Raw genomic sequence first — 25,310 nt, 5'->3', positions numbered from 1 at the left:
CCTGTATTGATAGAAATTGATTGGATTTCGAGCAATGGAAGTAACAACGGGCGTTACTATGTAAGTAGGGCGCGGAGAATTTGGGTAGGGTGGGAAAGAAACACTTGTGTAGAAAAGGAAGAAGGACCATCAAGCATCCGACGATTTGAATATCAGCAGCAACTATAGTTTATGGTTTGAACACCGTCCCAAATGTGTGAATGCTGGATTGGCAAACTGAGAGCGAATCAAAGAGACTCGTATATACAAACAAGAGCAGACAAAGAAATGAAAACAAATATGATCATAGCACGTCTGTTTGAATATCAGATGCAGATAATATTCAAGTTTCAGAAACAATATAGAGGATAGAACCTATCTATTTCTTTCTTGGTACAGTTAAGTAGGCTTAAAGCTACACTTAAACATCCAAACAATGATCAGCAAAATGTTAAACCTATCATGCTCTTTTACGAACTCTAAAAAGATCACCCATGTGCTCATGTATCATGCTTGTTCTCGTGATTGTTTCATTTTCTTTGAGAAACTAAATGGGTTTGCAGTTGGTCAATTCCAACTATTCTTGTTTTGCACGATCTACCGATGACTGCTTCATGCTAGCCTTTGCATCTGTGAGGAATTTAGGATCCGGCTCATGCTTGCCTGAAGGCTCTTTTATTGCCATATAAATGTAGAATCCTATAACCACATTGACAGAGATGACGGCGACAATTCCACTCCACAGAGTCATGGCCTCAGGAGACATGCCAGAAGAACCTGTTCAGACGCATGATAGACAATTGCAGTAGCATTTACAGTTGGAAATATAAAATTTCAAATTAAAAGATAGGCTCATAATATAACAGCCATTAAATATAACATTTTTCTTAATTTCCTTAAGAAGAAGTGTATAGGCATGTTTGGATGAGTATCAAGGTTGATGTTCAATGGGAAATACGAGGAGAGGAGAGCCGGCGGAATTTATGGAGTTAGATTTATACTTGGTGTTCCTTACACGAGACAGGATTAGAATTAAGATGAATATTTCCTCCCATAATGATGCTCGGAGATGGCTATGACATATGCACAGATTGAAATAGCCTAAAGATCATTCAGAAGCTCAACTTTGACGGGGAAGATCAGGACACTTGGACTGGCTCAATTATTAGATGATGAAGACAATAAATACCATTCAATTACATGTTGAATCTAAAGAAGTTTGCCCAACAAGTTGGTTCTCCTCAGTAAATAGAGATAACTTTGTCAATCTGAACCACTTTCTCGGAGTAATCACAGAGAAAGTATTAAGGTAAGTGATGAATTCCTTCTCTTACTGGGGGGTAACAATTATTTTCCTATGAATCAAGAAAGTGCTTCCCCGAGCTTAACACAGTTTATATAATCCAAAACAGTTTATCTACAGAAGTGCATGGCTAACGCAAAGCTACCATTTATACAACTCGAATAGCTAGCAATACCAATGGAAGCTTACCAGGGAATAAGTTATTCTGAAAACCATACAGAACAGCAATTGGAGTAGCCAACATACACAAGGATGCAATGAAGAACTTGTTCAGAACCCCTGTCATAGCTCCTCCCATCTAAAAAATTATGAGTACACGGCGTTACACCACATTAAATGAACTGAAAGTCTGAAAGAAACCTACAAAAGTTTAGCAATGACTCAATGTAATAGGTAAGTATTACAAGGAATTCAGAGCAAGTTATCAGCTTATTATAAAGAAGCAGTAGGGAGTCCATATTTAACTGAATCTTCAAAAGTTTCACGAATTGCGACAGTCATAATTAGATACTTAGGTTGCTATATATATTCAGCAGTTTGTAATTCGAAGGAAGTTTTTTCTGATCCATGCTCTATTGTAAGCCCTTGCTCTATTCTGAGCAACAATTCTTTCTTCTTCCAGACTTGGATTGTATACTGAGTTGGAATATCTATGAAGACGGAGCTGGAATCAAATTCATTCATCAAATTCCAGGTCAATAATCAAAAGGAGATTCATATATCAATGCAAGGCATACGACAACCGGCAATGCTTATCAACCATTACCTTCCACGTACAAATGGCACTGCGCAACCTAATTATCTCCAGTAGAAAGCCAAATTTATCCAAGATGACACCTTTTGTTATGACTCATCTTCAATAAATACCAAAATTGTTATTCTAACAACACTCTTGCCGTCCTGGATAACAAGAAACTTACTTTCAGAACGATCAACTCGGAATTCTCTCCCTTCTTCTTGAAATCTACTTGTTTTCGCCAATCTCCTAAGAAAATGAACTGAAATTCAAGAATTTAGAAGAGTACACTACCATCAGATTCCAAATGAACTGGATATGATTAGTAGATCGAATCCGGCCAGAATTAGAGTAATGGAATGAAATCCAAGAGAATTTGGAGCAATTATAGGAAGAGGTGCTCACGGCTTTTCTGTTTCCCCCTATTTTTTTTTGCTTTGGGGGGGGGTGGGGGGGGGGGTGTGGGGGTTGATTTTGCGTGTATTTACGTTTTGCGGACTGTTGGGGGAGACTTTCCCCTTATATATTTTCCAAGGCCATGAAACTGCTTAATTCCCGGTTTTTCACTTCTTCTTCCAGACCCCCCAACTCCCTCTTCCCAAACCCATTCAAATTCTCGCCGCTCTCTCCTCAGCCAACTCTTTGCAGCCGCAGTCTGAAGCATCGGCCTCTGCGTTTCGGTTATTATCGTTATAGCTTCTGCTTCTTCAGAAGTGCTTCTGTGAAAGCGACAATGCCTACATCCTCTCCGTCCGTTCACGTGAAGGACCATATTGACTTGACGGCCAAGGAGAAACAAATTTTCGACCGTCTTCTCCAAGTTCTCCGCCATTTCAATCTCCAAACGCAGCTTCGCGTCGCTGGCGGCTGGGTTCGCGACAAGGTTTTCACTCAATACATTCTTTTTGATTCGCTTTCTTTTTCCCTTTGTTTCTTTTTGAGCCGTCTTTCCAGATATATTAATAATCAATCCTGGTTGCTATTTAGCTGATGGTTTGGACCATAACTATGGTTTTGCAATTGTAGAAAATGTGTAAGAATCTTATCTTTATGTTGGTTAATCGTCGGTTAATCTATAAACGAATTGATCATGCATGAAAAAGAAATTGTGTTGTAGATTTCAAGGTGCAATTATGAAAAGCTCGGGACTTTAGTTGAAAAAATAAAGAATTTTGATGGGTTTCCTCTTCCTAAATGTGCATGTTTTACTGTCATTCGTATAATTTTTCACGGATTGCAATCTTAATCTTCATTGTTTCTAACTGCAGCTCTTGGGGAAAGAATGTTATGATATTGATATTGCACTCGACAATATGTTGGGAAGGGAATTTTGTGAAAAAGTGAATGAGTATTTGTCATCGACAGGTGAAGAGACTCAAGGAATTGGTGTGATACAATGGTACTTACCTACACATTATCTGCCCGAACAGGCTGAGTTTAGTTAAAAACATTTAATGTTCAATATATGTATACATAACTATTGGTTACATGAGTGTTGTTACTTATTGCTAGTGGATCATTTTTCCTTTTACTCCAAACATTCCTGTTCTTTTGTTAAAAAGTTCAGTGCATTTGCTTCCTTATCTAGACCAGTAAGTGCACCTGTGGTTTTCTTATGATTGGCAGCAATCCTGATCAGTCAAAACATTTGGAAACAGCAAGGATGCGCCTTTTTGATGTATGGATTGACTTTGTCAACTTAAGATCTGAAGACTACAGTGAGAATAGCCGTATCCCAACTATGGTAAATGCTGTAAATGTTCTTATACATTTTTCTACAAAGCCAATTGGAAGTTGAGGCAAATGAGGGTTTTTTTGCTCAAAGCTCTTCTTGGTCTGAGACTCTGAGATCTTTAACCATGCTTTAGCACATGGTATACTCTATATTTATATGCTTCTTCAAATTTTATTGGCATGTATTTCAACTAGTTGTTTACCTCTGGAGTCCCGCCATTGTGTTAATCTTGCCTTGTATTCAGACTTTGGAAAGTTTGTTAGACTTGGAATTGTTTGACTCTAGCAGTTGGGGGAAGGAAAGGCTTATCAAGGATCTTTTGACCAGACATAGGAGACTTGAAGTCTTGTAGGCATGTTTAGTCACAATATTGTTGTACCAAAAGATAATATTTTTTTTTTTAAAAAAAAAAGTGGATGCTTAGGAATCATCAAAAGCTAAGCTGGTCTTATTATTATGTCAAAAAACAAACTTGTAAGTATATTCTGGATGATCTTTCTTTGCAGAGATTTGGTACTGCTGAAGAGGATGCATATAGAAGGGATTTAACTATCAACAGGTACATGTCTTAACAGATGTAGTTTTACATTTTGTGAGCGTGTGTATATAGATGCTGGAATAGGTGAATGTATTTTGTTTCAGTATCATGACTTCAATTTTTCGAGATCAGCTGATTTTCAATGTTTGCTGTATAACAGCTTGTTCTACAACATTAATACAAGTTCAGTTGAAGATTTTACACGAAGAGGTAATAGAAGTTTATGTTTTTCTGTTCAGTTCTGTCTCTTTTGTTACCCTGACCATGACTACTACCTTTTTATTCCTTGTTAATTTACTTTTCGTTTTTATGAACCATCTATAGGCATTGCAGACTTGAAATCTGGGACAATAGTGACCCCATTACCACCAAAGCAGACATTTTTAGATGATCCCCTTCGAGTTCTTCGAGCTATACGGTTTGGTAGTCACAGACGACTTCTGTTTGCCTGTTCTGCTTGGAAAAGGAAATGACATGCTATGTTTTATAAGTCGACCCTGATTTTGGTAAATATTTAGGTGCAAGGTTTGGGTTCAAGCTCGATGAAGAATTGAAGATAGCCGCTGCAGACAATGATGTCAAAGCTGCAATTGCTGACAAAATTAGCCGAGAGCGTATTGGTCATGAGGTATGCTTTATTATGCATCTAAGCTATGGGGACTAAATCTTCAGTTCTTATTATCTTATGATATGCAACCTTCATCTTAATTTTCTTGTATCCAACAATTGTGCAGATTGATCTCATGATATCTGGCAATCAACCTGTGAGGGCAATGACCTACATTTCTGAGTTGCAGCTCTTTTGTGCTGTATTTACTCTTCCACCTGATATGGAGCCTTCAATTTCCGAAGGATGTGAAAGGTATCTTTCTTATCATAGCTTCAAGTATGTTTGCCTGTTTGAATTTTATTTTTATGACGGGATATTTTTTTTTCTTTAGTGCATGGGTATTTCAATTGTTCCTTGTGGATCTTCCCATTTGCTCTTATTTGTTCTGTTTGAACCTCACCTTTCTATTTATCATTTGAGTAGGCTTTGTGTTGCTTTAATGGATTCAACATGGAGATTTCTGCAGTTAATAGGATCCTCCTCCTTCACTGTGAGTATTTTGTTACTATCTTCAGATGACTGTAAAAAGTTCAGAAATGTGTATAATGCTTGAAAACAATTGTGAAAGGTCATGTTACATGCATGTCCACACACTTGATCCAGCATGCAAATTATTCTAAGTTCAGTATTTTTAGGTAATCTACTGTTCTGCTTGTCCAGTACCATCATTATGAGAACATATCTTGTGAAAGTAAGTGTTGTTTTTCACATAAAGATTAATAATTTCCCTTGGTATTGGTAATTTCTGGGGTCAACTCTTCTCCAGTGAAATGAGGAAGGCTTTTACCCCTTCCAAACTTTTTACCTGTGAACAAATTGATTCTACAGAAAGATTATTTGTGTAGCTGCTGGCCATTGCATATTGAAAAAGCATTCACCACTTTAAGTGTTGATTTGGCAGTCTAGCTTTCAGAGTGGGGGCCGTTACTAATACAAAAATCGCTCATTTTTCTCAATGCATTTCATATCTCATAGAGATAAACTTGTAAGGTTCTGTTATATTTTTCCGTTGCTTCATTTTTAGGATGACCAACGGAGGCTTTGTCTGTATGCCGCTTTGTTTCTGCCTTTCAGAAATGCTGTTTATCCAGAAAAGAAAGGGAAAAAGGTAAAACAAGTCTGCATGCTTTATCTATGACTCAGTTTGCATATGTATTTATAGTTGTTCTAAGACCACATAATTTATATAGAGTTAATGACTATATTTTATGTATTTTCTTGATATCATGTTTGCCACATGGTTCACAGGGCTTCTTTCTCCTAATATTATGAATGTCTGTTGTGCTGTGTAATTTCCTCCTTGTTCGCCACAAGCTAGATTGTCTCTTTCCCTTTTACATTGATATCAACTAAAATGTATGTGAAGAGTCTTGTTGGTTTGTCGCCCATCTCACTTACTATGATTTTGCATTTTTAACAGATTCCAGTTGCAAGCTATGTCTTTCGCTCTTCTCTCAAGTTGAAGTCTAGTGATGCAGAAACAGTAAGATGTGTAGTTTAAAGTTTGCCGCTGTCTATATGTAAATAATTAAATATATATTTCATGCTGAATTATCATCTTATTGCAGGTTATGAGCATGCATCTTGCAGCAGGAAAATTTTTATCCTTGATTCCTTCAATCCTCTCTAATGAAAATTTACAATTTCTTGAAGTTGATTGGAAAAAGGAAACTATTGATGTCCCTGTTGCTTCGAAACTCAGAGTATTGGCTGGTAAAACGATCATTCTCCCCCTAACATGTTCATTGTACCGATTTCTCTGTAAATTTGCAACTCTCTACTATGATAACCTGTTGAATATTATACAGTTGTATTGAATTGGGTCTTTTCAGTTATTTGTTTTATATATATCTTTTAACCACTTATTTTCATGCATAGGGTTGCTTCTTCGAGAAATCAAAGAATTTTGGCGTGCATCACTGTTGCTTTCTTTGCTCTTGTACCCTGATGATATAGGTTCCAGTACAAATCTATCAAACGAGGACACGGATCTGAAGGAGAGAAGAGAATTATTTCACAGGGTTGAGAACACAATTATGGAAATGGGTACTTGTGTTATCCTGTGATATGCTCATCATCATGCTCAACTTACTGTCATCACATCTGAAATAGATGGATGATCTGCCTTCACCCAAATTTTTGGAGTTTTTTAGTATTATTTGTAACCGTACAGAATGAAATTTGCATTTAGCTTCGATAAGCAGTCCCTCAAACTCATTGCATACTTCCATTTTGCTGATGCAGCTCCCGAGGATTGACTGGCAAATGATATTGATGGTTCTTCTCTTAACTTGTGATGCAGGGTTGGAGAAAGTCTGGGAGTTGAAGCCACTAGTGAACGGCAAAGATATCATGAGCATGTTGCAGCTAAAGTCAGGAGGGCCCATCGTCAAAGAATGGGTATGCCTATCTGCTCCACCACTTGAAACTAGCACAAACTATCCTTAACATGCAAATTGCAAAGTGATGGATTTTCATCTTTCTTTTCTCTACAGCAACAAAAACTGCTCGAATGGCAGCTTGCACATCCCTCTGGATCAGCAGACGGATGCATCGAGTGGATGAGGCAAACTCAATCCAAGCGCGCCAGGACAGAGTAACTCAACTGCGAGCTTTGTTTTAGTGTTAAATAACATACATTGAATGAATTGGACTTAAGCTATTGCTGCCATTAGCTTATGATCATGTAACAGAGCAAACCACTTGGAGGCAGTACAGTGGTTTTGAGTATGGAGATTTCGGACTTTAATGTACAGAAGTTGCCTAGATTACAGGATCTTAAGAGGTTAGAGCTAAGACAGATGAGGAATCATGCATCGACTAGACGGGAAGAACGTGTCACTATCTTCAGTATCTTTATGTTGTGAATTCTATATCCATGGATTAAAGTTGATGATATAGTTCAATTTGAATGTGTTTCAGATTTTTATATACGTCGATGTTTTGATTTAACAAAATGTACTTATAAAACAAAAACGAAAGGCCTGAAATAGCAAAAGAATAAGATTTAGGGACTTATTAATTTATAGGGTGAATAGTAATTTATGCCCATGTGATATTAAAAATAAGCACATTATCCCCTATGAAAAAAATATAGCAATTTATCTCCCTATACTTTTTAAAATGAAGCAATCTACCTCCTTATAAATAGTTGTATTTTAAAAAATATAGGGAGGTAAATCGTTATTTATTTTTTCACAATGGGGTAATTTGCTCATTTACGATATCACAAGGAGGTTGCTTGCATTTTTTCCTTGATTTATATGATATTTCGTGATCTTCAATACTTCACAGCAAAATATGTAAGAAACTCTTTAAAATAGAGTTGAGGCTTTCTTGAAAAGTGAAAAACAAACAATTATATATATATACATGAATATTTTGTTTCTAACACATATTTATTAATTAAAATTTAATTTATAAATCGCACTTGACCAAGATAAAGGTGCCACACAAAACCCAAGAAGCGTGGGAAGAATAAGTACGAGAGCAAAATGAATGTAATAATTAAATAAAATGGGCAGTGAGGTGTGCTGCCACTCTTCTCTTCTCTTCTCTCGTAAGGAAAGGCAAAAGCTCCCCTGTTGGAATTCTCTCCCTATGAATTCCCATACAACTCAGTTGTTTTCCATGTCTTCTTCGATCTCGTAACCCACGTCCCCACACCCATCAAGATTTTCTGAGCCACCAAGATTGGCCGATTTTCAGTGTTTTGCTTGTGGATTCTTGTTTAATAACCCCAATTCGGAATTCTTGATCGAATTGCCCAATCTCGCCTTTTGAACTTCTAAGTGAAAAAACCCAGATCAGATATGGAGTCAAAGAGCAAGAAGTTAAAGAGGAATCAAGAAAGAAAAGAAGAAAGATGCGATCTTGACAAGCTCAGTTGCTTACCAGACAGCATTCTGACTCATGTACTGTCTTTTCTTGACACCAAATCGGCCATTAGAACGTCAGTCCTGTCCAAGCGCTACAGACTTCTATGGACTTTTTCACCATGTCTTGATTTCAAGCTGTCTGAATTTTGCACCCGAAGTCTTGACTCATATGACGGCTATGTCTTCTCCCAAGTCAAGAACTCTAGTGTTGCTTCTTTCGAGTCATATGTTAACCATGTCTTGCGACGCAGGGAGCACAGTAATCTGACCATGTTTCGGCTTTCGTTGCACAAGGATGTGGGCTTGGAATTCACCGAGAATTGCGTAAATTACGCAGCACAACACAAGGTTCAGCATCTCAGAATTCGAGGTTTTGTCAAACGGAAGCCACTTACATTGCCCAAGTTGTTGCTTACTTCCTCCTCATTGATAACCTTGCATCTGCATAATGCTACTAGTTACTGTATCGAGTTGCCAAAGTCAGTTGCTTTGCCCAACTTAAAAGTTTTGCGTCTCAAGAATTTTCAGTTCTCGAATAAGAATTTCAATGGGCAAGTGTTTTCAGGGTGCTCGAGTCTTGAAATTTTGGTTTTGAGCAAATGCTGTATTAAGCCGGGGAATAGCCTCAAGATTTTGGATGTGAATTGCTTGAACCTTAAGAATTTGGAGATAAAGTATTGGAGGAGTCCTTGGAAATGCTATGATGAGCATATGATCAATGTGAGTGCTCCTAGACTTGCTTCTTTTAAGTTCCAAGGTCATCTTGCTAGAGTGAATTTCAAGGAGGCCTTGCCGTGTTTGGATGAAGCTTGTATTGACTTGTGCTATCCCACATCATGCTTTGGGGTAGACGCAAGTGAAAGAAAGCTAAGAACTTCGGAGCGTTTTTTGAGTGTGCTTCGAGATATCTGCAATGTGAAATTCCTCTCCCTATCATTGAAGACAATTGAGGTATTTTAGAAACTTGATCTTGAAAGCTCATCACGCGAATAAGGAGATTGAAAAATTAGAAATGCTTTATTCTTGTTGTTTCCATCTTTTTATCTGGTTGAACTACTGAACTTCACAGACAAAGTATAGTGATGCAGAGTGCTGACTCATCTGTATTTCTGATGTCTTAGATTTTGTCTGTCCTTCCTGATTTGCAAGTTTGCGCACTGACTATTTTTGAGAATTTGAGGTTTCTAAAGTTCACCACTGAGGATAAATATAGGGAGAAGACTATGCGGATCGAGACTGTTATGCGCTTACTGGAGAGGATTGGCACTGATGTTCTGGTATTGGATGGTTCCAAGGTATTATGCGATTCTTTTCATTTTTTTTATTTACTTCTGAATGACAAAATCTGCGCGACAACTCTCCGACAAGTTTTTATAGTTTTATTTGTCTTGGTCATGCATGCAAGAATTTCATTTTGATTATATATTGTTGGAATCTTTTAAATAAGAAAATAATTTCATGCAATCCTCATAGTCTGCGATTCCACAATTTCCCCAATATTGTACTGAAGTTTATTATGAATTTCTCAGCCCCAAGCTTGTTCATCACTAAGATTTCTGATGTTGGAATGTTTGGTTGCTAATGCTCTTTTGAAAAGTAAATTGCTCCAAACTTCAAGTCAAAGGATATAGGTGCGATTACTATCAGGAGCTAAATTCGTCTCATCCACTCCAATTCTGATGAAAAAGCACGCATAACTGATAGACAAAGCAGTAGGATAATTACAGAGGTCTTTTAAATGGTTTTAACACCTGTTTATTTACAGGAACAGAAACAGAAACTCTTACCTGAGTCTGCAAACTGCAAATCTAAGCACAAGGATGCGACGCATATTGCAATACCAGCAAATGTCATCCACTTTTTCTTAGAAAGCTCTCCTGCTGCAGAATTTCTAAGTGTTGAAATACCAAAGGTATATTTCATTCGAGGGGATTGAGGAAAAGTCAGCAGTGGATTTTAGTTACTAACATAAATATTCATTCTTTTCCTTCAGGCATCATCTGACCAAGAATGAGGAGTCAAGGTGTCATGAGATGAGCAAGGTTTTAGTGTACAAGGTTGTATGCGGATTTGTCTTTGATGAATGCATAGGAAGAATCGCATGGCTTGGGAGAGATTATCCAGTAGCAGTGCCAAATGCTGGCTACTGATATGTCGTCCATTTGTAATCCACATCCCAGTTTGAGACTGATGCAAACTTAATGATTATCTTGTAAATATTTTCTTCTTTGCAGTTGGACTGATTTTGAGATCCTGACTTATTAGAGCAGATTTTCTGAAATGCACATACATGTTTTATTCTAAAATGTATTTGATGACAATGATATACGGGTAGAGTACTGATTCTAGTAGTTAGAAACATGGGGGCAGGTTGGCCTGCGGATGAAAAAAAAACAAAAGAAATAGCAAACTGGACGAAGAGCTAAGATAGGGATGATTCAGATCAATCAGAACATGATGCTTCACAAATGCCATCGATGTATCATTGTATGTTTGATCGTTTGACCATAAGAACCCGTCTCCTTCGTCCAATCCAGGTAGTTGTCCACGGATGATCGCCTGAAACGACTCTGTATCCAGCGCTTGAATACAGTTTTCGAGCACCATAATCATCTTCATAAGCTCTAAGAACAAGATATTCAAAACCCCATATGGCTGAGAGTATATCACAGGCCTTTAGCAGTGTGGTGGCCACCTTCTGCCTCCTGCAAATCATATTACAAAGACATCCTTCAAATTACAGATTTTTAAGCGAACAATTGTAAAACAATCCTGGTGGGGTAGAACCTGAATTTGTTCAAAACGGCTATTCCGGACACGTAGAGATACTCTTCTGCCCCTGGGAGATGCTGAAGAACAGAATCTTCCCTCAGAATTGTAACATCAACTACTCCTACAACCTCTTTCTGTGATTCCTGAGGATCAGTTCCGGGCTCTGCTACCAAACAGGCATACCTGTTTATACACTAATTACTGATCAGCTAACTATTCTTTCAGACGATGATACTGTAACTTATATTGATCTTTATCAAGATTTCTGGTTTTCTTTACCTGTCTGGAGGTGAGTTCCTTAGTCTGTAAAGAAGTCCTGAAAGCACTTCAGCCTGTATGATCCATGAAATCACCAATCATTAAGAACAACCCTGATATGGATTTTATGTTATTACACAGACATCTGATATAACTGAAATAAAGAAAGAATGAAGTAACAAAATGACAAGAAAAATTAATCGATAACCTTAAAGAACTCGAAGAATAAATCATTGAACAGAAACACAGGCTCATGGAATGCCTCAGCTTGAACATCGGCTACTTTCCTCATCTCATCCTCCATCTCAACCATCCTCCTTACTTGCCAGTTCATATCTCTAACAAGATAACCCAACTGCAGTTTCTTATCTTCGTATGTTCCACTCTGCTCGATCTTCATGGCAACATGCTCATCAGCAGATGTTGATGTCGAAGAAGAACTGCAGCAGTGGACAAGCCTTCTACCCCTCTTCAACCTTGTTGTTTGACTGAAGAAACTCACATTACAACATGGGATTTTCCAACTGGTGGAAGTAGAATTAACATAATAGTCCTTTACACCTTTACATCTCCAATACGATTCTTTTTCTGACCTTTCAACAACAATGGAATGGTTGCAATGCAAACCAGCCATTACTCCAGTCAGGACTTATCAAGAAACAGTGTTTGATGAAGCATGTGAAGGACTATGCTACTCTAATTTTCACTCTTTCTCTTACAGAAAGAAGTTTGTACAGTTGGAGCATGATATGTTGTAGCAAACACGACGATCGCGATTTTTAGTGTTTATTTTGGAGTTACATAGGTTAAGTTCACATGCCACTCATTATTTCATGGAGTTTACCTCTATTTTTGACAATGTAAATCATATCAAAATTGAGAGCCATTCATTTCACTTATACTTGTGAAGAGGAGAAGTAGCAATATTGCATCATAAGTGGAATGAGGTCCAAAATCAGTGCAAGACTTCTTTTCTCCACAGAAACAAATTAAACAGTTTGAGAAGGATAAGATTGTAATAGGAGTGGCTGAGCCCACCTCATAACATTTTTCCAGCCATAGAATTTGTGTAGTCTTACGTGGCACCACAAATCATTAACACGAGTCATTCTTGAGAACTGTTCTTGATGGTGGTCCCAGCTTGTTGTAGGAATTGGGCAGCTCTGTTTGGGTTAGCAGCGCATATTGAGTTGGGCCTTTGGCCTGCTATGATCTTTATTAACAATTGTATAATTCTTGAGATGGGATGATGCTTTTTTTTTTCTTTGTTTCTTTTGTTATATAAACTGCGCAATTCTTGTGATAATTGAATATCATCATCAAATAAAGGATATGCTTAGGAGAAATGCTACTCGATCTTTAATAGAAGTCAATCCCTGATATAATCTTCTTTAGTGTAACAATACACAATTTATATTCTCAGCAGTCACTTCTATAATTTTACTATGTAATTTCAGCCAACTCTAATTATTTTTTTCTCAATTGGTGAAACTTTTAAAGTTATTAAAATAAATTGATACGTTATTATTGCCATCCCATTGATAGGGGAAATAAAGTAATAGGCTTCAAAGGATGGATTTGCCTTAAAATAATATCGAAATTTTAGAACACTTTAAGGGGTTTGTATCTTTTTGAACATGTTGAATCGCACTTAATTCGTCTAACCCAATGATCGAAATTATCAATTATTAATCTCCAACCCATTGGATAGCTATTTAAATAACTTGTGGCCTTGGGGTCTGACATATAAGCTTATGTAAATATATTGGAGTCCCTAATATGCATTGTAACTATCAAATTGTGTGATTCTTATAACCTCTAGCTCAAACTAACTTAAATATCAAAAGTTTTAGTTAAGGGCTATCTTAACAAGCCTAATATTATGTATGATGTCCAACATCATATTGTAAAAAACAAGCTAATTAAGTCGATCCATACTTTAAAAGGCCATTAAATCATCGCTAGGTTATTGAGTACTTCGATTCGAATCACTCATAATTATATCATTAAAATTACAAATTTTTCTTAATATAAATTTAGAGTCAATGGTTAACATATAATTCAAACCATTGAATTTTTAACATTGAGTTTAGTATAGTACAGCATGAGCAATCCAAAATCTAAAATATTGGTGATAGTAAAGTTGTAAAATGGGGGGCCAAAATATAATAACATAGAAATAGTAGTGGATTTTGCTTTCTTGTACCAGAACCTCCTCGACCTTCCTTAAAACGGCCGAAAATCTCTTCCCCACATCATACAGTTCTTTCCACTGTCAACTCCAGACTTCTCTAGAATTCAACACGTCTCTGTCCGCTTCACCTAAACCTTTTGCTCTTATAAACCCTTTCTCCCACTCTTCTCCCCCAGCAAAGCCTTCTCGAAGAAACGATCATAGTATACGATCATCATCATCATGGCTACTGCAGCGCAGCTCCACTGTCCATTTCCCCAAACGGGAAACAAAACCCCGTTTCTGGGCCTGAAAACGATCAAGAAAACGCCGTTCATTTCACTTTACAGAAGAAAAAGCAATGATCATGGGAGTTTGAGGCATAAGCAACACAAGCCGTTTAGAGTGGTAAGTGAAAAGGTGGTGGGAATTGACTTGGGCACCACCAACTCCGCCGTGGCGGCGATGGAAGGTGGCCAGCCGACTATCATAACTAATGCTGAGGGGCAACGTACGACGCCGTCTGTGGTGGCGTATACAAAGACAGGTGACAGGCTTGTTGGGCAGATTGCCAAGAGACAGGCGGTGGTGAATCCTGAAAACACGTTTTTCTCGGTGAAGAGGTTTATTGGGAGGAAGATGAATGAGGTTGATGATGAGTCTAAGCAGGTTTCGTATAAGGTGGTGAAGGATGAGAATGGGAATGTGAAACTGGAGTGTCCCGCTACTGGAAAATTGTTTGCACCCGAGGAGATTTCTGCTCAGGTGTGTATTTTTCTTGATCTTTGAATTATCGAGTTCTAGTTTTTTTCTTTTATGTATTTTTCTGTAGCTTGAGATGATTGAGTTTTAGTGCGTCTTTGGTGATTCCGGGCACGATTTCTTGATGGGCTCTTGTAGATAGTAATGGTTGGATGTCATCGTGATGGACTGTTGTCTTTGACTTTTTGGTATGTGATGCTACGGTTCTATGTGAGACTGTTGTCCATATGTATATGGATTTAATTATAATTTTACAGCAGACTTAGAGCGAAAGATGCAATCTTGGTGGTATTTGCTTCTAAGTTCATATTTTGGTTTCCTCTGATTCATGAGAATAATAGTAAGACAGTTTTGTGTTTTTCTATTTTGTGCAACAGAACCAAAAATGTGACAACTTTGTGCAACAAAAACTGCTTCTTGATTTTAATGACAATCTGATGCAGAACACTCTTTTTTCTTTGTTTCAGGTCTTAAGAAAGCTTGTGGATGATGCCTCAAAGTTTTTGAATGATAAGGTCGCTAAAGCAGTTATTACTGTACCAGCCTATTTTAATGACTCCCAAAGAACTGCAACAAAAGATGCCGGTCGTATAGCTGGATTGGACGTCCTCCGTATTATTAATGAACCTACTGCTGCTTCTTTGGCTTATGGGTTCGAGAAGAAAAATAATGAAACCATTCTAGTTTTTGACCTCGGAGGTGGTACATTTGACGTTTCAGGTATATATGATTTACGAATTGTTTTGTTATGTTGTGTCACAAAGCTTTTAACGGCTATTTCTGGGTGATGCTTGTCCAGTTTTGTCGATTAAATGTGAGTGCAAGACATGTATGAGTCTGTTTTTCTGTTATTCTTTCGTTGTGCATAGATATACTGGTGCAATTCATGTTAGGAGGTTTTAAGCTCTGGTCTTGTTTCGTCCTGTTTTCTACAAGGTTAATACTTGTGCAATTCGTAAGGATGTTTCCTCTGCCTTTTCACTAATCAATATCCTGTTGTCACCTAATGGATGCAGTTCTTGAGGTTGGAGATGGAGTTTTTGAGGTGCTTTCTACCTCAGGGGACACACATCTGGGAGGTGATGATTTTGACAAGGTATGAAATTTAACACGACCGATTATTACGTGGTGCCTATGACCGTAGTGATGATCGTATTTACATTCATGCAACAGAGGATTGTCGATTGGCTTGCTGACACCTTCAGGAAAGAAGAGGGTATTGATCTTCTCAAGGACAAGCAGGCTCTCCAACGGCTTACTGAAACTGCTGAGAAGGCAAAGATAGAATTGTCATCTTTAACTCAAACTAATATAAGGTATGTTTATCCTTGCCCATTTCAACTATGGGAGGATCTTATGTTTTTGCTAATTATTGACTGATATTTTTGTTTCGCAGTTTACCTTTTATCACTGCTACTGCAGATGGTCCAAAACATATTGACACTACATTAACAAGGGCTAAATTTGAAGATTTATGCTCTGACTTACTAGACAGGTACATTTGTAATTCCGAACCCAACCCTGAGGTTCTTTATTTATCATTTTTGAATAACTAATAAGATAGGATTAAGAAAAAGTTACCATATTCTTGCATGATATTTTTTTCCTGATCTGTAAGTCATCTTAAGCACTGAGGCATCTTTGCTGGCGTTCGTCTTTGCAGGCTCAAAACTCCTGTTGAAAATGCCTTGAGAGATGCAAATCTTTCCATCAAGGACATAGATGAAGTAATTCTGGTTGGTGGGTCAACTAGAATCCCTGCTGTCCAAGAACTTGTCAGGAAGATGACTGGGAAAGATCCTAATGTTACAGTAAATCCAGATGAAGTTGTGGCACTGGGGGCTGCAGTTCAGGTATGACTTCTTAGGTTGTTTAAACTTAATCGCTGATGTCCTCATTGCTTACTATGGAGGAATATTGTGTATGCTTTATTCTGTGTTCACATTATTTTTCTCTGTTTGTTTAATTAGCCTGATTGTAGGTGATGAATTATTATCTTTGTTTCAGGCTGGTGTTTTATCTGGTGATGTGAGTGATATTGTGCTCTTGGACGTTACGCCATTATCGCTTGGCTTGGAAACTTTGGGTGGCGTAATGACAAAAATCATTCCAAGGAATACAACTCTGCCAACTTCTAAGTCGGAGGTGTTCTCCACTGCAGCAGATGGACAAACAAGCGTCGAGATCAATGTGTTGCAAGGGGAGCGCGAATTTGTGAAAGACAACAAATCTTTAGGAAGTTTCCGTTTGGATGGGATCCCTCCTGCTCCGCGTGGTGTACCCCAGATAGAAGTCAAATTCGACATAGATGCAAATGGTATCCTTTCTGTCACAGCTATTGACAAGGGAACTGGAAAGAAGCAGGATATCACTATAACTGGTGCCAGCACGTTGCCCAAAGATGAGGTATGTTGTCAATGAGTGTGTTTGGATCTAATGGGACCCCAATAACCTATTATCACATTTACTTTTACAGTTTAAAGTTGTTCAATTGATTATTTACCTGTTCTACAAATTTACTGATCCACTTTGCTCAATCAGGTCGATAGAATGGTTAAAGATGCTGAAAGATATGCTAAGGAGGACAAGGAAAAGAGAGAAGCCATTGACACCAAGGATCAAGCAGAGTCTGTCATGTATCAGACTGAAAAGCAATTGAAAGAGCTGGGAGACAAAATCCCTGCTGCTGTAAAAGACAAAGTGGAAAGTAAATTAAAGGAACTGAAAGATTCTATTTCCGGTGGATCGACTCAGGCCATCAAGGACGCAATGACAGAACTTAATCAAGAAGTCATGCAAATGGGGCAATCTTTGTACAGCCAGCCAGGAGCTGCTGGTGCTGAGCATGCGGGTGGTGCTACCAGCGATTCTGGTTCAACTGGTAAATCATCCGATGGAGATGGAGAAGTTATCGATGCCGACTTCAGCGAAAGCAACTGAATGTGTAATTACGTCAGTGGAATTGTATTATATGATGGCTTTTTTATGATTGATCAATCAGTTATATTACCACTATGATGCTTATGTTTATTCTTCCATGATAATCGAGTGGGGCGGCTGTACCCTGATAGATCACTAATTGGAGCCGAGAGTTTTTTTGGAACATCTTGTTATCCTGCCTGAAAAATGAAGTTGTAACTAGGAAGGTTAGTTGGAGATGATTCTCTTGCTGAGATCATATAGGCAACTCGGATGATGTATCTAGTTCTGTTAATAGAATCTTTTATTTGGCTGTGTCCATGTGATCTTTCTTAAGCAATTGTCAGCAGGAGTCTTTACATTGTGCATTGCACTGATCTCATTTGTAATGATACTGCAGCGAAACTATATCGTAGGAGAGTTTCTTTATTCTCTTCAGCAGCACTCCAAAGCTCTAGTTATTGTTCTTTTCCCCGTTAATTATTGTCCATGTCTTGCATTGATTGGATTGAGCACTATATTCAAGCTGGAATTTAAGGAAAACAGAAGCCGAAAGATGTACTTAGGAAGACATATAAGAATTTCATACAGCACAAGCAGATCTTTAATTCATTCTAGTACAAGTAAGCTGTAACACCAGCATGAATGCCGATTGCTGGGATAAATTTACAGACGAAATAAGCGCCTACAAGCCTTAAGGAACTTGCCTTTCTTCTTCACGTGTCTGTTCTGAGAAGTAGACACTGTCCCAGGCTGATCATCATCTTTTGCAGTTAAATCCGACTGGTGATGAATTCTTGAATATCCTTCAGAGACTGAAGCCGATCTTCTGATTGAGAATGACCTCTTCACAACAGTCTGAAAAGATGACGAGCTTTCTTGCTCCGCCACCACCTTTTGATCAGAAGTGGCAGAAGAAACGGAATGTTTGCGACCAAGGATGACTCCTAAAACCTCCCCAGCATCCTCCTCTTGTTCGTTCTCTGGGATTGGATTATGTATCTTTAACGCTTTGCCGAGGTATGGCTCTGGTTCCCTGGATTTAAACTTGGAGTTGGTGCAGAAGCTTAGTGTATGATGTGAGAAAGAAAGATCAGAAAAATCCACAGATTTGGATCTCGTCGTGCTAGCTTTTTTAATTCTTGAATATCCATTCATTCTGGTTGTGGAAAATGGTGAGCAGATCTTCTCTAGCGGAGGTAGAAGAGATGGAAATTCTTGGAAAACTAGAGAGGAACCTGAGTCAATAATGAAAGAACTGGTGATGCCCAGATTTGGGGGGAAAGACATGGTGCCCTCCTCCAAAGGGAAAGAGAATTTTGTAAGGTGATGCACCAAACTTACTTGTGCATCAGGGCACACTGACAGCACGGTTTTTAGTGTGAGTGATTCATGCTTCAAAACGAGACGCTTAATATAAAGTCCAAGGGATCACTAATTACTACTGTCATGTGAAATAAGTTCGAAGGACCATGTAATTCTACCAAGTATGTGAGAATATACCACATATAATGCACATTTACATGCAAACAACAGACGGTCAAGTGACGATGATGACTTGTGGGGTTATAAAAGTCGAATTAAGGTAGAAGGGTAGTTGGGATAACAAAGAAATTTTACTAAAACCATAGCATCATATAATGTTTGACAGATTAGATTTCTTAGGGTGGAAAGGGAAGGGCATTACTTAGAATGATCTGCATTGCTGGTAAATTAGTGAGCCATGGGACATAGTATCTGGCATGTGGGGTGTTTTCTTGGAAGGTTGGAGAAAACGTGGATGGGTTCCATCCTGCAGATGTTTGTTTGGTTTCGGTAACATAGATGTGACATAAGCTTAAATAAAGCTATCTCTTTTCAATTTGACTCTTTAACCATCTGCACTCCACATGTTCATCACTATCATCCACCACTGTTCTTGGCTGTAGGATTCAGCTATAGGCAGGGAATCTTTAATCTCCTTCACTAGTAAAATATTACATAGTAACTTTTTTTTTTTACAAGATTTCCCTATTTCACCTAAACATAATGGTGTCTATGATCATACTCTTAATATATTTAAGGTTGATAAGAGTTACCTAGAACTCATATTGACAAATGATCCACCAGTTCCATACATACGATATTAATTAACTATTGCAGAAAAGAATCTCAACCGGTGTCAATTACTAAGTCGGCATATGCCCTTTTCCTCGAATGATCAGTCGACCTCAATGAGACTTTATTTTAACCACTTGCATTGTAAGTTAAGATAGATTAATCCAACAGCGAAAGCATTTTAAGCCCAAACACTAACCCCAAGCAATGTTGTTATTGTCATAGGCATATGCACAGGTTTGTTGCAAATTTATTAGTGGTCTTAGTTGAAAAAGACTATGGACGCCCAATGTCGAATGATACACAGCCCAGTCTCCCTAGGAAGAATGGTTAAATTTTGCTAGAGGTTAACAACAATTAGATTCACCGGAGCCGAAAGGCACCCCCTGCTTGATGTATTTCTTTAAGAAAGATCTATCAGACGGCTGCCCAGTGCTCAAGACGAAACTGAATCACAAGATCTTGAAACAGAGGTCCAAAATCAGGTCACACTTCCACATGATTTGCTCTTTAAGATTTTTGGTTTACTCCCCGCTGAATCCCTTTTCAGGTTGCAGTGTGTATGCAAGAAATGGTGCAGTTTGATCAACACTCTACTTTCATCAGACATCACTCTCAGCAATCTGAAACAGTTCTAATTTGTAAAACTTTGACCCTGTTGGAACCTGGATCTAGCGAGGACAGGATTAAGTCTTACTTCCATTTCTTGGACTTAGATCATGGAGATGATTTTTTTATCGAGTCAAGTGTAATCCACTTGTTTTTCAGTGTTCGTGCAAGCTGTGACAGCCCGCTTCTTGCCACTTAGGGAAAAAACAAGAACTTGATACTCAAACCCCAGTCACCAGAAAGCATTCAGCGTTTCCATTAGGCTTTTTTGCCGATTCTTCTGATGAATCCTATGGCGTTACACTCTGTAATAAGACAAACACATACAAAGTGGTACACTTGTTCCGCAAAAAATCAGGCTGCACTGGCTGTGAGATTCTGAGCATTTCAGCCAGAAAGTGGACCAGAGTGGAAGGACCTAATTCTTCTGAACTCCTACCGAACGTAAGAAAGAGCCCAGTATCTATCCATGGATCGTTGCACTGAATGCATACGGAACACAGTTGTGATCATTTCATCACCATGAATGTGAAGGATGAAAAGTTTGTTGCCAAGCAACTGCCTGTCAGGTGGCTGTGAAGGATCGTTTAATCGAGATAGGAGGGAACCTTGGATTAGTAACTCATGCAGAGGCTAATGCAATGCAAGTATGGATATTAAGGCATGGTGGTGGATCAAGTGAGAAGTGGATGAAGCACTATAGCATCAAGCTGGAGTTTGAGTTTGGGTGTCCCAATCCCATCTGTGGTTCAAGAAATGGTGTTTGAGTGTAGAGGGTACTATTTATGCATTTACAGGTTTGATAAGGGAGAAATGGAGGTGGTCCATTCAAGACATGATGAAAAACATCAAAAGTGTAAAAAAAAGTAATATTTTAAGCATTAATACTATAATTTCGAATTATTTAAAAATCTAAATCGAATAAAATACAAAATTAGTGATAATTATAAATACTAATAATCACTGTGAGTCTCATAAAAGCGTTGGTATCAAGATCTTTTTCTTTCTTATTCTATTGGCTCATTTATTTTTTAAACTGTGATTAATCACTATATTTTAAAAATAAATTAGTGTGAATAAATAAAAATATTATGATAAATATGTGAGGATAAATAACACCACACTCCCTGAAATTATATCAAAATACACAAATACTCTTTTTTTTTTCTCAAAATTATAGCTACACCCCCAGAGGGTATGGTTGTAATTATAATTACACTCCCCATTTAAATGCAAAACTTACACAAACATGATCCCCTAAAAAAATATTGAGTGTTTGGTATATTCAGGGAATACCCAATGCGTATCTTCAAGTGGTATATACCAATAAGTGAACCCCCATCAAAGAATTTAAGTGAATACCCAATGCAAAACTTACAAAAACATTCCCTGAAAAAAAGTTTTATTACATAAGAAATATTATTTTAAACTATGAAATTAAATATAAATTTACAATATATATCTATATATATATGAATGTTTCCATGTATCAAATATCCAATAAATATAATAATAATAATAATAATATTAATCATATAACCCCTCCCCCCTTTTATTCGCAGGCCCTTAGCAGTCTTCATGTGTTAAAGTAGAGGCACTTGTAATTTCTTTCTCTTTCTTTAGTTATATAAAAGTTTGATTTGACATAAGAAGGGATACAAGCTACCTGTGAGTTCTCTTATTTATCTTTCTGCATTTGTTACCTTCATTTTTGCTTCTGTTATGTTTAGCCTAATGCAAGGGTAAATTACTACTGCTGAATTATTCAACTATAACGGAGATAGCATGGCTATATAGATATGTATATTACAAAAAAAAAAGAGTATTTTTCATTACTGATGAAGATAAGGAGAAATTGAAAGAACATAAAGATAAGATACTCTGAGTCATCAATTTAAATTATGGGTATGAACAAGGTCGGCCTTGCCATCACTACTCGATTTTGTCGTTCTTTGGCGTTGTTTATGGGCTTTAGTGTGGTATCTTCTGATCAAAATTCATACCTATTAGTTTAAATTGATGTAAAAGGTTCCCAATTTAGTCTTTTCTTATGTTATTCGATTCTCTTTATATTTGTCATAATAAAAAATATTCTTTTACTACAATCCGCCTGCATGGTCGATTTTCTCTACCGCCTACATGGTCGAATTTATTTTATTTACTTTTATGCATTCCGCCTACATGGTCGGTTGTTTATACCGTCTTATAGTCGGATTTAAATTTTCTTTTGAGTTTTTCGATCCTCCATGATCTTCGGTCATGGTTATATGGTATCAGAGCCATGTTGTTAAAATTGTATTGAATAATTCAGCAGTACTTTATTTCTCTGCTTAATATATAGTATTTATTTGATAATAATAGTAGCCAAGTAAAGAATGGTAAGAAAGAGGAGTATGAACTCCCAAAAAATTTAGATCAACTAAATAAATGGACAATTTCTAAAGTAAATCCTAGATTAATTTACAATAAGATTTGATTTTTGGAAAACTAAACAGGTGGTATGTGACGCCCCAAATATTATAATACATAATTGTAGGATTAATTGGTAAATTTTCGTGAAAATTTAGTTAATTAGCCACTAAATTATGGGTCATAATTGGAGCATAATAACACTTGAATGAATTAAATTGGAGTTCGTTATAATATTTTGGGATAATTTCTATTAATTAAGAAAATTAGGAAGGACGTAAATGGTATTTTGAGAAAAGTCTAATTAATTAGATAAAATAATAATAATATTATATATATATATAAATAGTATATATATAAGTAAGTAATATAATGTAAATACATATATGTAAGTTATATATATATATTAGTAAGTGATATATATATATGAGAGAAAGAAAAGAAAATTGAGGGTGGGCCCACCAGCCCACCGCCTCACTCTCCTCTCTTTTCCTTAAATACACACACAAGCATATTACATACACACATGCATAACACACACACATAAAAAGTGAGGCTTGCTCTTGCGCAGGAAAGAAAGAAACAGAGGTACGATTTTATCATTTTAAAATTTTATTAATTTATATAATTATATCATTTAATTAGTTTATTTACTAAATGTTGTTTATACTAAGTGATGCACTATTTAACCGGAGTATTTTATGAGTTTGGCTATTTAAAATAGTGTCGAATTAAATATTAAATTGGATATAAAAATGATATCGTTGGTCGATTAGATTGTTAAATTTATTAGATTTGAGTGTTGCTATAGCTACTTTATATAATTCCATCGGAATTGTTAACTAAATACGCAATTCTACATATTGTTATTCAATTAAATTATATAATAGCGAGAAAGTGATAAGAAATCCATAGAAATATTTCGAAAATTATATTTAATAAATGGTATGTTAATAAAGAGGAAAAATGAAGATTTGTACGTCAATAGAAGTGGAATATTAAAGAGTTATAAGAAATTATACGAATAATATTTAGTATTATATTTAACAGAAATCACGATATTCTCGATATATTAATTGTATGTGATATAACTCATTATAGGATACGGGGTGAGGTGAAAGGACCGACAATTAGCGATTGAGTAAAAAGAAACGTTGTGAGGTTGAGGTAAGTAAATAATTAGTATTATCTATATATGTTCTCTTTATTTGGCTATTACTGTTATATAAATTTGTGGTTCATGCTGATGTTGGTTTATCTGAAAATATATGAGTGGTGAATGATTTAATTTGATTGACGATATTGTGTACGTGGAATGCGAAGATACGTTGAAATATCATGTTTGTCGTATGTTATGTTGTGGGTGTCTGAAAATGAGAATGTAATGATATATTGTTTTACGTTACTAGTTGCTTACAAGAATGGTGATATGTGGAAATGAGGGAGTGGTGGAAATTGAATATAATTGTGGCGTGAATACCCCTTGACGTGTTGAAAAGAGCTTTGATGCGATATGAGAAAGAAATGAAATGAAAAGAGCTTTGATGCGATATGAGAAAGAAATGAAATGAAAAGAGCTTTGATGCGATATGAAAAAAAAGATGTGATGTGAAAAGAGCTATGATGCGAAATAAAAGAGCTATGATGCGAATTGAAAGAGCTATGATGCGAAATGAGATTGATGAGCCGGCTGTCAAGGGGATTCACTTAAATTTATATGACGGTGAGATTGAGTTGACGGGAAAAACACGATATCACCTTCTGGTAAGCAAACTAGGAAAAAAAAAAAGAAGTTTAATTGATTATTTTATTGTGAGATAGCTATGTGGTGTACTACAATTGATTATGTTGGAGTTAAATTGACTGTAATCCATGCATGTTGCCTACTTGTCATGTTTGGGCTGTGTCTGATGTACATATATAGATAGGGCTGATTATTTACTTACTGAGTGGCAGGCTCATCCCTCTGTTGACATTTTCTTTCAGGAGTAGACTTTGAGGTATCTGACTGTTGAAGAATAGGTCTACGCACTATACTCAGTCAGGTCGGGCCAGTATGCTGTTTCTCCTTTTTGTCAGCTAGAGTACGAATCTTATTTTGTTTGTATAAAGAGAACGTAGGAATGGAGATTAACTGTGGTGGATCACCTGTGGTGTTTGATTTGTATGTATATGATGTTGTGGGTTGATTATGTTGTTATGACGTTGGGGTTACGTATTCATATGGATTAAATTATTATGTGCATTTATATTTATAAACACAGGGATTGCTATAAGTATGACGTTTAGGGTAGATATAGCCCTTGTAGCGAAGGGGGTGCTACATGGTAAAAACTACTGAAAAATCTATTGATCTTGATAATGAAGAAAAAGTAATAAAACTTTTGGATGCCATAGATATAAGGTATTATCAAGAAGAATATAAATTTCTACATATTAGTCTTGTTCAAATAGCCTTTAAGCCTCTAACATTAGAAGGTTTACCAGAAAGCTTTTTAGCTGCCCTAAGAGATGCCAGGAATTTAGACTGGA

General features: G+C 36.9%; 5 protein-coding genes, 1 long non-coding RNA gene and 1 pseudogene across 10 annotated transcripts; 5 read left to right on the top strand and 2 right to left on the bottom strand.

The window, feature by feature from the left end:
- Nucleotides 1-264: 264 nt before the first annotated feature.
- LOC105177606 (vacuolar ATPase assembly integral membrane protein vma21) lies at nucleotides 265-2,444 on the bottom strand. 3 transcript variants are annotated; one of them, XM_020699200.2, is made up of 3 exons: nucleotides 2,313-2,444; nucleotides 1,472-1,580; nucleotides 265-756 (listed from the first exon to the last, which is right to left on the bottom strand). In XM_020699200.2, the coding sequence occupies exons 1-3, from the start codon at nucleotides 2,313-2,315 to the stop codon at nucleotides 557-559; spliced, it is 312 nt and encodes a 103-aa protein (XP_020554859.2). In that variant the 5' UTR covers nucleotides 2,316-2,444; the 3' UTR covers nucleotides 265-556. The 3 variants fall into 3 exon arrangements, with proteins under 3 accessions (XP_020554859.2, XP_020554853.2, XP_088734113.1); XM_020699194.2 differs by having other exon boundaries at nucleotides 2,203-2,344; XM_088877987.1 differs by lacking the exon at nucleotides 2,313-2,444 and adding an exon at nucleotides 2,049-2,182.
- On the top strand, nucleotides 2,274-7,832 carry LOC105175916 (Polynucleotide adenylyltransferase family protein). 2 transcript variants are annotated; one of them, XM_020699206.2, is made up of 16 exons: nucleotides 2,274-2,415; nucleotides 2,598-2,901; nucleotides 3,287-3,417; nucleotides 3,645-3,762; nucleotides 4,260-4,312; nucleotides 4,452-4,501; nucleotides 4,616-4,714; nucleotides 4,810-4,919; nucleotides 5,026-5,153; nucleotides 5,325-5,391; nucleotides 5,926-6,009; nucleotides 6,322-6,384; nucleotides 6,470-6,614; nucleotides 6,780-6,947; nucleotides 7,204-7,301; nucleotides 7,397-7,832. In XM_020699206.2, exons 1-16 carry the CDS (start codon nucleotides 2,378-2,380, stop codon nucleotides 7,499-7,501), a joined length of 1,761 nt encoding a protein of 586 aa, XP_020554865.2. In that variant the 5' UTR covers nucleotides 2,274-2,377; the 3' UTR covers nucleotides 7,502-7,832. The 2 variants fall into 2 exon arrangements, with proteins under 2 accessions (XP_020554865.2, XP_011096868.2); XM_011098566.3 differs by lacking the exon at nucleotides 2,274-2,415 and having other exon boundaries at nucleotides 2,482-2,901.
- Nucleotides 7,833-8,403: 571 nt separating this feature from the next.
- Nucleotides 8,404-11,085, top strand: LOC105175893 (F-box/LRR-repeat protein 25). Of its 2 annotated transcripts, none has more exons than XM_011098544.3 (4): nucleotides 8,404-9,730; nucleotides 9,970-10,074; nucleotides 10,545-10,691; nucleotides 10,773-11,085. In XM_011098544.3, exons 1-4 carry the CDS (start codon nucleotides 8,714-8,716, stop codon nucleotides 10,791-10,793), a joined length of 1,290 nt encoding a protein of 429 aa, XP_011096846.1. In that variant the 5' UTR covers nucleotides 8,404-8,713; the 3' UTR covers nucleotides 10,794-11,085. The 2 variants fall into 2 exon arrangements, with proteins under 2 accessions (XP_011096846.1, XP_011096837.1); XM_011098535.3 differs by having other exon boundaries at nucleotides 8,406-9,730; nucleotides 9,901-10,074.
- On the bottom strand, nucleotides 11,051-12,710 carry LOC105175885 (Acyl-CoA N-acyltransferases (NAT) superfamily protein). The gene is made up of 4 exons (XM_011098523.3): nucleotides 12,018-12,710; nucleotides 11,831-11,883; nucleotides 11,567-11,734; nucleotides 11,051-11,484 (listed from the first exon to the last, which is right to left on the bottom strand). The coding sequence occupies exons 1-4, from the start codon at nucleotides 12,441-12,443 to the stop codon at nucleotides 11,262-11,264; spliced, it is 870 nt and encodes a 289-aa protein (XP_011096825.1). The 5' UTR covers nucleotides 12,444-12,710; the 3' UTR covers nucleotides 11,051-11,261.
- Nucleotides 12,711-14,046: 1,336 nt separating this feature from the next.
- On the top strand, nucleotides 14,047-17,982 carry LOC105175877 (stromal 70 kDa heat shock-related protein, chloroplastic). The gene is made up of 8 exons (XM_011098512.3): nucleotides 14,047-14,747; nucleotides 15,212-15,464; nucleotides 15,761-15,840; nucleotides 15,918-16,060; nucleotides 16,141-16,239; nucleotides 16,408-16,597; nucleotides 16,752-17,150; nucleotides 17,286-17,982. The coding sequence occupies exons 1-8, from the start codon at nucleotides 14,226-14,228 to the stop codon at nucleotides 17,682-17,684; spliced, it is 2,085 nt and encodes a 694-aa protein (XP_011096814.2). The 5' UTR covers nucleotides 14,047-14,225; the 3' UTR covers nucleotides 17,685-17,982.
- A 2,007-nt stretch (nucleotides 17,983-19,989) lies between these two features.
- On the top strand, nucleotides 19,990-21,280 carry LOC148788913 (putative F-box protein At1g32420; annotated as a pseudogene).
- Nucleotides 21,281-23,244: 1,964 nt separating this feature from the next.
- On the top strand, nucleotides 23,245-25,037 carry LOC148788912 (uncharacterized). The gene is made up of 3 exons (XR_016063960.1): nucleotides 23,245-23,366; nucleotides 23,880-23,945; nucleotides 24,765-25,037. It is a non-coding gene; the product is annotated as an uncharacterized LOC148788912 (long non-coding RNA).
- The last annotated feature ends 273 nt before the right edge of the window (nucleotides 25,038-25,310 follow it).

The sequence above is a fragment of the Sesamum indicum genome, linkage group LG2 (assembly GCF_026168435.1).
Source record: "Sesamum indicum cultivar Baizhima isolate 11 linkage group LG2, ASM2616843v1, whole genome shotgun sequence".
Taxonomy (NCBI): Eukaryota; Viridiplantae; Streptophyta; class Magnoliopsida; order Lamiales; family Pedaliaceae; genus Sesamum; species Sesamum indicum.
This window is presented reverse-complemented; position numbering and strand designations above follow the sequence as displayed.